Raw genomic sequence first — 12458 nt, 5'->3', positions numbered from 1 at the left:
GTTGACGGACACAGGAAGTCAATGTTGTGTTACGTTTGTTATGGTCCGAGTTGCTGAGTTGCAATAAACGTTGACTCAAATGAGTTGAAGAAACTAAATTCTGTGCTTTATGAAGAGTGGGGGGGGGAAAAGCAGAACTTAACACAGACGAAATCATTCGACCAATCAGAGTGAAGTATTACCGAAACAAAATGGTGACGTCATGTTTCCGTAATGGTCGGCAACGGGTCGCCGCATACGTTTTCTTCAACACAACATGTCCGTGTCAATAAAAAAGAAATCTGTTTATATATATATATATATATATATATATATATATATATTTCTTTCTCCATCCCTGTACCCGTGTATAATGCGCACCCATGATTTTACAAGTTGATTTTGGGGAAAAAAGTGCGCGTTCGGGAAATTACGGTACTTGAGTTAATCGATTAATCATTGCAGCACTAAAGAACATAGCAAGTAAGGCATTCAAGGTCATTCCTTAAGTGTGAAAGATGATAGGCCCATGGGGCGGGTTTAACCCTCCTGTTGTCCTCATTTTCTGTATACACCCTGTGTCCTCCGGGTCAAAATGACCCGTCTTCACTGAACCCCCAATATAAGCAGCTTAATTGAATTTTAAACACCAAATTTTATTTTTCTTGAAGAAACAGCTGCTGTCCGAGTTCATAAGAGGTGAAGAAATTGTCACATGTCACATTGTGACCCCTCAGTCCCTCTGTCACATCAAGCACAACTCGCATCCCCTGGTTCTTCTCTGGGCATCCACCGGTCAGCTTCCCGGTATAGACTTGCATTTTCCAAGCATAGCTTGATTTGGCATCGCAAGCCACCCATGACTTAATCCAACATTTTGCTGGCTTGCTGGGCATATACTGCCGGAAAGGACAACGACCTTTGGACAGAAGACACCAGTGATAAGTATCATTGTCACAGAAAACGGTCAATGAAATTAATAGTGAAAATCACTTTTATTACAAATATGAAAATGAATTACCTCTAAATGGAACCAGTTGCTCATCCACTGTTACGTCAGGCCCTGGATTGTAGAGGTAGGGCAGCCGCTCCACCCACCTGTCCCAGACGTGTCTTATGGCTGCAAGTTTGTCTGTCACACGTCTTGCTGGTCTTGACTCACGGTCATCAAATCGTAGCAGTCTTGAGTAGGTGTGAAAGAGTTTAAGTGGCATTGTGGCTCGGAAAATTGGCCTTCCACTCTGCATCCCATAGACTAGCTGCACCCTCATCTCGGGACCTGTATACACCTGCTAGGATTAGCAGCCCTAAGTAGGCCTGCAGGTCAGTGTCATCAATTTTTTTCCAGCTGTCTCCATATTTGTGAAAACCCTCCAGATTTGTCATTTCCAGGATTATTTTTTCTATTGCTGGTGTGATAAACAGGTAGAATGTAGAGACAATGTCATGGGCATGAGAAACAGCATACCATGTGGGTCCTGGGGTCATCTTTATGATGTTTTGCTCTGCATGCCTGCCATGTTGGTCATATGCTGCTGAGGACCATGTTATTTTGCCATTTTTTGAAAAGAAAGTCTCTCTTTCAGCTTCAGGGTTTTCTTCTTCTTCTGAAGATGAATTATCATGCTCTGGGTTGTATTCTTCCCCATCTTCTTCTTCTGATACATCCTCCACTTCCTCTTCTGAATCACAGTTGTCTTGCTGGACATCTGAAAAAATCAGCTCTAGAGCCTCCTCAACATTATAATGCACACTCATGGCTTCAGCACAGAGAATGTGGGGTTCTGCCATCTGCAGCACCTTTATATCCTTTGGAAATCCACAGAAAAAAAGCTTTGCAGTCTGCGAGAATGGCACCTATCTTGTGTTGTTTACGTCTGATACTGTCTTGTTCACATTTACAACTAATTGATCTGAGACTGATCAAAGGCACATAAGTCTACGAGAACACCACCTGATTTGTCTTGTTTACTTCTGCTACTGATTGATCTGAGACACAACAAAAAATTGTAACATTCTGTGGTGTGTAAATGACTCTGTGACCTTGATTTCAACTCTATTTGCCTCACGGGTCATTTTGACCTGAAGACCATCTTTGCAAATTTTTTTGTACAGCTTAGTTGGAAATGTGCACAAAAGCAACATTTCACTTTTTCTGCTGTTGGGGCCAATCTAGGAAAAGTCATAAAATTTTAATTTAAAAAAAATTTGTTTAGGGGATTTTTTTTTCGTTTTTAACACAGCAGCGGGTCATTTTGACCCGAGGACAACAGGAGGGTTAAGTTGGGTAGCCAGATTGGTTGCTGGTACAGTCAAATGAGTATGGCAGTTTGGGGCCTCCGCTTTAACGCTTTCACTGTAGAGTGCTTCTAATGTAGACATCTATGATTTTGCAGTGTGTGTTTTGGTAGGTTTTGTTTCTCTCCTCTGAATTTGCCACCATCTTTAAATGCCTTAATATTGTGCAAATTTCGCATGGATTCTAACTAGATTCTCATGCGACAGTGATAAAGGCAGGCATACAAACAAAGGTCTCAGAGCTAAAAAATTAAGTTCAAGTTGTTGGAAGCCATTCTCAAGTTAGATGGATACACTATTTTCTTGTGCGTGAGCTGTTTTAGGAGAAAAACTTTTGGTCTTTTCCCATATGAGTCAATTCATCAGCGTGAAGTGCTGACTGTCATCCCACTGAATCTTCTGAGTCGGGTTAAGCCCTCAAGTGTTTTCGAATTAATAAAACTAGTACTGCTGTCGTCAACTAATTTGAGATGTAAGCTTTCTGAAGCAGAGAGGTGTTGCATAACTAAATTGCTAATGAAATAGCTTCCCCGTTCCACTGCAGTGATTTCTCCCCCCTCTCTCTTTGCCTGTGCAGACGGAGTCAAACGGTACAGTTTTGAGCACCAACTGGAAAGATGTGGGCAAGAGAAAAGTGGAAGCAAGCCCCCCTGATGATGTTGAGTTGAGGAAGAACTGAATATTCCCCTCCTTTTTTCTACTCCCCTTCTCTTTTTTCCCCTCTGTTTGACCTGAGTGTTCTCTAACTAACCCCGCCTGAAGTTCAGCGGGGGTTTTCGAAATTTCCCACTTTCCACTTTACAAGGCCCTCTGGAGCTGTGGCCCTTTCGCTTAAGCCATTCTTTCCACCAACTAGTACAGTTCATTTCAGTTCAGCTAACCGCATTGCAGTTAGGAATAGCAAACACTGATGGGTTGTGGGTGTTTAGGTAGGTGTAGGACAGCTATGGGTCAATATCACTATAAAGTGCCTCTGGTGAACATTTGAATACATGCCAGTACAAAGGTGGAAATGTGTTTCCTATATGTGTTTTCGATTGTCATTATCATATAGGTGACTTATGAAGCTAAAAGCTAAATCTCTTTAAGGTTTTAGAGATATAGTCATGAAAACCTGAAGTAGTTCATTTTTAGTTGAAAGTTGTCTATGTGGCCCAGTCCACGATTGTTACCAAAATAGTATTTTGTGTGTATTTTTATTATTTTTTTTTTTTTATTTTTTTTTTTTTACAGATTTTAGTCATAAATTCATGACTGAAATGCCTCTATGGAAAGATTTGTTTTTCGCCCAATACAGCATCATAAATATTCAATCAATTTAATTAAGCAGATTATGATTACCTATATTGGTTTCTTACTTTGTATATATAAATATATATAAAAGTTAGCTTTGGTCAATGTCCTACATTACCGTAATGCATAGCTTTCATGAGAATCACCTACATTGAACATTTACGTGGCCCTAAAGTCAATTTGTTATTATGGGATCTTTTCAGAAATCCTGTTTTCATTGAAGTTACTGCAAGCATTTTGTATTCTTTCAATGCAGGCTGAACCAATGCATAGTTGCAGAATAACTTTTCGTTGTTTTGTTTTATAATGTGATTACTTTTGCTTGAATATTCAGTCCGAACCTGTTCACACTGTCACAGTGAATTATCAATTGACATTAAAAAAAAAAAGATTACTAATACAGCAAGTCCTTGAGTTACGAATGACTTCCATTCATACCGTGGCGACGTAACCCGAATTTTCGCATTCAGACTTTACCGTTAAAATAAAAATTTACTTTGAAATACAATAAAAATATAAAACTACAATACTGTAACGAATCGGGTTGCATGTAGTCTGTGTGGAGTGTTCTGTTTTAAATGCTGTCCCTAAATGCACTGTGTGACTGACCGCAAAGAGGGAGCAAATGGCTGCAAATACACCATTAAAAACTCTAACAAAGTTGATGTTGTTCTTGTAGATGCTACAATAAATTAAAATTTAAAAAATTCGTTTCGCGTCAGGCTTGACATGCCTCTTTTTTTTTATATATATATATATATTTTTTATTTTCCATAAAACCAGTGCATCTAGCATAGCAAAGGTTGGGTAAACAAAATGCCAATGAAGACTCACTTTAAATTGTACAGCATTATTCCGGACATTGCTTCATTTCAAGACTACATACGGAGTCAATACACATTCAGCATTTGTTGTTTCTTCTGCTTGCCATGTGGCATGATAGTGTTTTTATTACATTACAAAGAGACAGCTGCTTTTTTCCTCTTCTTTTTCCAGTCAGAGCAATAAATGTCAGGTTTCATGCGGGTCCTTGAAATCTTTGAAAACGCTTGGATTTTACTGCCGTGTTTTCACGCCTCGAAAAATGCTTGAATTTTGCATAAAGTACCGTATTGGCCCGAATATAAGACAGCCCTGATTATAAGATGACCCCCTCTTTTTCAAGACTCAAGTTTGAAAAAGGACTTTTTGAACCCAAAATTAATTTTTATACAAAAAATAATTACAGTACATCCGAAAAATGATTATAACAATATATTTGAGAGAAAAAGCATGTTATTTTGCCTCATTCAAATCTTAATATCTGAACATTTAAATATGTAAACTAAAGTGCAATCACATTCGTAAATGAATGACTTCTGGTTTTTGAAATTTAAATAAACCAATCAATTGTGATAAAACAACAAAATTGCAATAACTGCATTAACCATCAAAGTCAAGTATAACTGAAACTGTAGTCTTGAAACAAATCTGAATAAGGAAAGACATTGCAATAAAATAATGCCAACTGGTTAAACTTCAGCGTAGCGGAGATCTGTCATGACAGAACATCGCTTCAATGATATTTGGCGCCATCTAGCCTCGTGAATGGGTACAACGTCTAGACCGCGAATATAAGACGACCCCCTGTTTTTCTGTCTTATTTCAGTGCAAAAAACACAGTCTTATATTCGGGCCGACACGGTACTTGAAAATGCTTGGATTTGGTAGGCACACAGAATTTCTCAGCACCCTGTCTAAAAATCTTAGTTTTTAAATTAATATGATGAAATAAAAGAAATTTCAGTTATCGTTTTTTCACGCTCATTCTGAAATTTCTTTCCCTTTGTCCCACGTCATATCGTCGCTCCCAAAAGTACAGTGCATTTGATTCTGTGCGTGAGTAGTTTGGAGTTAAATCAAGCGAAGAGCATAAATATCGAGTAGTCGTTAAATGCTTACATGTGCATTTGTATTAGTTTATAACAATGTTTATCACACACCCAGTTCTTTTTTTTTGTCTCATTGGTTTTGCAATTTTAACACCCGTCTGTCAATCACCGTTCAATCCAGCTGGGAGTGTCTTCGCACGGCTTCGTCGCCACTAAGATTTGGGCTATTCACCTGGCTCTCGATCAACGACCGTTATTACATAAGAAAACAGCAACATCTTATTTTAAGGAGTAGGAGAGTTTGTAATAGCCTTGTAAAGAGCTTTACTAGTTTCAGCAAGAACGGAATTTTTGTTGTTGTTGCTGTGAACAAATGTAAATCGAACTATTTTTATTTTACTATTTTTATCAAACTACTAATTTGGCTTAGCAAGTGGAGGTGAGAGCCATTTTTGAATGTCCAAATCTTCCAGAAAGCGCATTTATCAAAGTTTCCTTGGCCATGACGTGTGTGTGTCCATCCACTGGACAGCATGCTATCACTAGTTTGCCACAAAACGCTCACTGCCACCGGGAACGCACCCTCCCAGGGAGTTTCAGAATCGCCCCCTTTAAACAAAATTTCTCAAGCCTGCGGGGTCATAGATCATTATGGACGACGTACTTGTGAGAAGGCACCATATTGTATTTCTGAATCATCATTATTTAAAAAAAAAAAAGACATTGGGATAACATTTAAAAGATACTGGAAAAACTGGAAAATTAGTTTTGAAAGTCCTTAAAAATTACTTGAATCTGGCCATGAAATAGATGTGCGAACCCTGAATTTTGTCATCCAGTCACCAAATTCAAGCCTGTTTAAAAATGTGCTTTGGAACCATGCTAAAGTAAATTGTACGTTGGTGGACAGATGGCTTTTGTGTAGGTTGCCCCAACTTTCGAATCATCATGCCACCAAAACACACAGAGCCTCCATTTCCTATCTTATAATTTGAATATTTTTACATCAAAAGGATTAGGTTGGTATGATTTATGGCCAAAGGACAGAGACAGGAAAAAGGTGGAATTCAAATTTGAATGTTAGACATAATTTTACTTTCATATTCCCATCAGAATTGGCATTTTAAAGCCCGTCATCACTTCCTGTTATCAGCACTTTGTATGAAAATGTCAAGTTAACTATATGAGGTCATTTAGATGTTTTCAATAACAAATTGGAATGATTTTCTTGATGTTTGTGCACAGTAATACATCACAGCTGCAATAAGTGGTTGCACACTGCTCCGCTTGCTCCTATTTCTGGTTAAGTCCAAGGTTTGAATAAAAGATTTCATGTTTGTCTCACCAATGCTACTACAACTTTTGTCATCTTTGACAATTGTTTATGTCATTTTGAAAGTTTGGGGTGGTGGGCTCAGTTGACCAGAAGAAAGGTAATAAAGGGACGAGAGGGAGCAAAGTTTATGATTAAAAGTATTAGGGTTGCAGGTATTGATTATTTTTGTAGTCCATTAATTGATGAACTAGTTAGTTCGAATAATCGAGTAATCGAATAAGGAACATGAAAAATAAAAATACCTGAGCTGAGCCTCAGACAGTACAAAAATAATAATAATAAATGAGGGTCTAAGTAGAACAAAAGAACAATTGGCTAACTTACATAGCAGAACTCCGCTAGCTTAAATGCTATACATATGGCGGAAAACACTCAAGTGACTTGAAGTTCCGCTCTGAGACTCTCAATTTGGCCAAATTTCAAAATTGTCCGATATGCATGTGTGATACATCATTGGAAAGCTTAAAATCACAATTTTCTGGGGGAAGAAACATTTTGAGCAGGAGGGCCTTTTTTTTTTTTTTTTTTTTTTTTTTTTTTTTTTTTTTTTTTTAAAAAAAAGCAAAACCCTATCTGGAGGCGAGAGCAGAATTACAGACACCATGACTTTAACAAGATATTATCGCAGACTTACCTTCTTTCGATCCAAAAACTCCATGTAGCATGTATCACTGAGTGTCAAGACACCGCTGTGTTTTTGGGCGATTTTATGGGTGAACCAGTCGCAATGCCGAAATCGCAGACATCAAGGAGTGGTCGAGATTTTCTTTATTTACCTTTTTCACCGTTTTTTTTTTTTTTTTTCTTTTCAATTTTTCTTCCTATGGTTCGATTATTTATCACCTAACATATCGGAGAAAATGCTACAGTGACAGAAAAAATACAACTAAGCGATAGTTATGAGGTAGATATCCGTGAATTTGTTACACGCCATTTTTTTCATTGTGACATAATTTGTTTAAAAGTTTAAAATATGTGAATGAATAATTTTCTTAAGTCTTTTTTTTTTTTTTTTTTTTTTTTTTTTTTTAAACAAAATATGAGACATCAATTAATGATTCTAAGCTAAAAATGACAGACATTTTGAATAATGTAATTAATTACCTTCGTTTTATGGCTGGTTTGAAACAAAGCGGTTGCGCGACGTCTGTAAACGGGGGTTTTTAGGGTAAAACGGAAATTAAAAATTGTTCAGGGGCTTAATGCGCCATGAATCTGCTCTGGCATCATATAGACATATTGTTCTAGCAAACACAACAGTTGTTTTGGCTTAAAAAAAAGTTTCTTTTAAAGAGCAGTGCAAGAGCAGAAACTGCTTTTTCCGTCTTGTCTGTGTTTTCAGGTGACTTGAAGTTCCGTTCTGCGACCCCCAATTTGGCCAAATTTCAAAATTGTCCGATATGCATGTGTGATACATCATTGGCAACCTTAAAATCTCAATTTTCTGGGGGAAGAAACTTTTTGAGCAGGAGGGAATTTTTTTTTTGGGGGGGGGGGGGGGGGGGGAATATATATATATATATATATATATATATATATATATATATATATATATATATATATATATATACACAGCAAAACCCTATCTGGAGGCGAGAACAGAATTAGCGACACCATGACGATAACAAGATATTCTCGCGGACTTACCTTGTTTCGATCCAAAAACTCCATGTAGCATGTATCAAAGAGCGTCAAGACACAGCTGTGAATGGCCACAGCTGTATTTTGGGGGGATTTTATGGGTGAACCATGGTAATATAACAAGGGTCGCAATGCAGAAATCGCAGACATCAAGGAATGGTCGAGATTTTCTTTTTCAAATATTTACCCTTTTAAACTTTTTTTTTTTTCCATTTTTCTTTGTTTGGTTCGATTATTTATCATCTAACATATCGGAGAAAATGCGACAGTGACAAAAAAATACAACGAAGCGATAGTTATGCGGTAGATGTCCGTGAATTTTTTTTTTACAGACGCCATTTTTTTTCATTGTGACATAATTTGTTTAGAAGTTTCAAATATGTGAGTGAATAATTTTTTTATTTATTTATTTTTTAATGAAATATGAGACATCAATTAATGATTGTAAGCTAAAGATGACATTTTGAATAATAAATATAATTAATTACCTTTGTTTTATGGCTGGGTTGAAACAAAGCGGTTGTGCGACGTCTGTAAACGGGGGTTTTCAGAGTAAAACGGACAAATTAAAAATAGTTAGGGGGGCTTAATGGGCCATGAATCTGCTATTGCAGCATATAGACATATTGTTCTATCAAACACAACAGTTCTTTTGACTTAAAATACAGCAGTTTCTTTTAAAGAGTGCAAGAGCAGAAACTGCTTTTTCAGCCTTGTCTGTGTTTTCCACCATAAATATTTTTTAAACAATGCTCTGAACAAATGGTTCAAACACATATTCCCACAAAAAACAGCTAAATATACCAATAAACTAAATTATGAATGCATTTAAAAAAAACATTAGCTCAACCAGATCTTAGCTTATGTTGGTCTTGACAGGGAGCTAGATTCAGCCATGTGAAATGAGTAATGTCATTCACTGTTGCCACTAAAGGGAAGTGTATAAACCTAAATCAATAAAAGTAAATGCAAACACTTTCAAAACAAACCATCACAACGCCACTTTAGTTAAACGAATCCTCAAAGCAGCAAAATTTAATTCGACTCTTTTTTTCTAATCGAATTACTCGGGTTAATCGATTAATCCATGCAGCACTAAAAATGATCAAATGTGTCATCCCTGATATGGGACGTGTGCTTCATATTTTTCCTAGAGTAATGATGTCCAGATCCAAAGCTCAGTCTCTTTTGGAGTATCAGGCAGTTTCGGATTTGGTTACAATATCTGATCCAATCTTGTATTCACGTGTGTTGAATACCGTTGCGGTGAAATTAATGATAGTTAGAGCATCAAACACATATTTGTAAACAGAGCATATCTAGAATATCGTATTTCTGAGGCGATAAAAGCAGGACTGACTTTAAGTCTTTCATGCACAAAGTATTTTTTTGTTTTAACTTTTTATAGCATTCGTATAAGTCTGGTCATAAAATTGACATTTAATTGTAGCAATATTGTAATTATATGTAATTTCAAATAAAATGAATGACTTGAGGGATCCATTTTAAAAAAATGGTTTGAATAGTCATAAAATAAGATTATAAAAGTAATAAAATTATATGAACATAAAACAATTGAAAATGATTTATTTTTTAAAATTAAAACTTCATAAATTTACTTTCCAAAATAGCGAAGTGCGGAGAATTATAAAGTTGTCTTTTTTTACGCTACCCTAATAATGTTGTGTACCCATTTATAAAACTCTTTTTGGCTAAAATGTTCAGTTACAAACATGTTCTATTCTTTTTGTCTTTTTGATTGATTAGTAGATCTATATCCCACACAACAAACCAAAATGAAGTCCATGTCTGCATTTTTGTTTTTTGCTACAACAAAAGCACATGAACAGGACGTAGGCTACTCGGAATTACCAATGAGCAAGTGTTAAGTATCATCTTTGCCAGAGCATGTGAAGGTAGCAAAATTCCTGACCAATGAGAATGCAGTTGGGTCGCGCATGACCATTCTGATTGCCTTGTTAACACAAGGAGACAACCGTATCGTTTAGCCTCTAAATCAGAAAAAAAAATAAAACGAAAGCACCACGAGACTGGAATATATTTCACAAAATGTCTCGTTTTGTACCACTTAACGAATTGTGCTCAGTAAACGATCGTTCCTCTCTCGCTCGGAGGAGACCCCCTCGTCATCCATGTTGCTCTCCTCAAATTCAGGTTCAAACTTGTATCACATCAAACTTTGTCACTGCACCCTTACAGAGCAAGGAAATTCGTTTCAGGTACAGCCCGACCAAACAACTGTCCATCATTATTTTAGTTCAATTTTTTTTGTAATGTAATGTAATGAAAATGCATTCCATTTTTAAATATCAAAAATAAGTTGCTGAGCCAACACCCAATTATCTAATCATAGACTTCATAATTATATTGATGGGTCACACCGTCATACACTGCTCCTCGCCTTCTAGTAGGGGGCCAGACCGCATCAAGAGGAGCTATTCTCAAACACGCAGCGATCTAACACTGGATTTAGGTTGAAAAAGTACGAAGGCTGTAACGCATACAAACAGGAAGGATTGTCTCAGGAGCGATTTGTCGGAGGATTCAAGGTAAATATTTTTTGTACCATGCATGCATTTTGAAACGTTGTGAAAAATCTATGGGAGAAATTAGCCGCTACAGTATTAGCGTCATAGTTGGCAATATTTATTTGAAATGACTGCTAACTGCCCGGTTTTTCGCTTTTAACCAAAAATCGAGACTGTTTTACATCCATATCTATAAAGAACTCAGGGATTTAAGCATTTATTCACAAGAACTTCAATGTCAAAAGCTCTTTGTGATGATAAGGCGGTGCCACAGTGGCTTAAAGACTAGCAGCACATTCGACATATTTACGTAAAATAAATGCTAACTGCCCTTTTTTGTTTTTTGGTTTTAACCAGGAATCGAGACTGACGTCCATATCTATAAAGAATTAAGGGATTTAAGCATTTATTCACAAGAATTTTCAATGGAAAAAGCTCTATTTCCACTCGGTCAGCTTTGTCGGAAAAAGGCCCTCTATTACAGTGGGGAGAACAAGTATTTGATACACTGCCAATGGGTTTTCCCATTGACTGTGAATCAAATACTTGTTCTCCCCACTGTAACTCATTCACTCCCAGCCATTTTCATCGGTGCAACCCCCTTCGCTCCCGGCCGTTTTACTGGATTTTGACTGATTTTGCAATGCCCGCAGAAAATATATAAACATGGAACGCACCAAAAGAAACATTAGACTCTTCTTTCAGCAGGAAAAAAAAAGTTAGTTTATCTTTTTCCATTCTTTAGAAATCAGCATTAGAAAATAGCTAGGGTTGAGCAATTTTCCAATTTCTGATGAAAAAAAATGAGAAATTGAGCTTTTTGTAAACGCATACATTCAAAACATAACTTTGACTTTAACAGAGCTATCTTTTGCTGTAGTTACATCCCAAACATCTGAATAATGTTTTCCTTTTACAAAATAACATAAACAACAAGACAAATAGAGCTTTTGACAGCAAAGTAACAATTTATTTACATATAACTAACTGAGAGATGACGCTGTTGTGGCCGCGACGGTTGGGGTCAACTTTTCCCTCATTGCCGCCTGTCTCATGAAGATAGATTATTTTTTTAGTCTTTCCAGCACGGACTCAACGGCATCATCCGCTGCACTGGTGGTCCCGCTCGTTCTGCTCGGTTGTCCACCGCCTGGCATCCTGGATGTCCATTTGATCGTCTTCCGCCGGCGGCGCAGCCCTACGGCCGGCCGTTCATTCCGTTGAGATGGGTTGGGGTCTTACCAAATGTGCTAGTGCCCTCCAGTGGCCAGTTTTATTGCTTTAAAATGGATTTTCAGCTTCGTGCTTTGGAGCTAAGTTGAATTAGAACTCAGAGATGTCTCTTGTTAAAAAAAAAAAAAAAAAGAAAAAATGTAAAAGATGTATAAATACGTCTTTGGGACATTGAAACAATTTAAAAAACGTATTTATTCGTTTTTGGGAGCAAATGAGTTAATCGGCCCCGTGTCCCGTCAATATCATCATAAAGTC

General features: G+C 37.0%; 1 protein-coding gene across 1 annotated transcript in view; it reads left to right on the top strand.

The window, feature by feature from the left end:
• Positions 1-7110, top strand: part of sugt1 (SGT1 homolog, MIS12 kinetochore complex assembly cochaperone) — a 49168-nt gene extending 42058 nt beyond the window's left edge. Inside the window, exon 13 of the mRNA XM_057858102.1 lies at positions 2855-7110. Within this exon, the coding sequence (XP_057714085.1) occupies positions 2855-2956 (102 nt within the window). The 3' untranslated portion in view covers positions 2957-7110. The remainder of the gene's footprint in view (positions 1-2854) is intronic.
• The last annotated feature ends 5348 nt before the right edge of the window (positions 7111-12458 follow it).

This window comes from Corythoichthys intestinalis, chromosome 14, assembly GCF_030265065.1.
Source record: "Corythoichthys intestinalis isolate RoL2023-P3 chromosome 14, ASM3026506v1, whole genome shotgun sequence".
Classification (NCBI taxonomy): domain Eukaryota; kingdom Metazoa; phylum Chordata; class Actinopteri; order Syngnathiformes; family Syngnathidae; genus Corythoichthys; species Corythoichthys intestinalis.
This window is presented reverse-complemented; position numbering and strand designations above follow the sequence as displayed.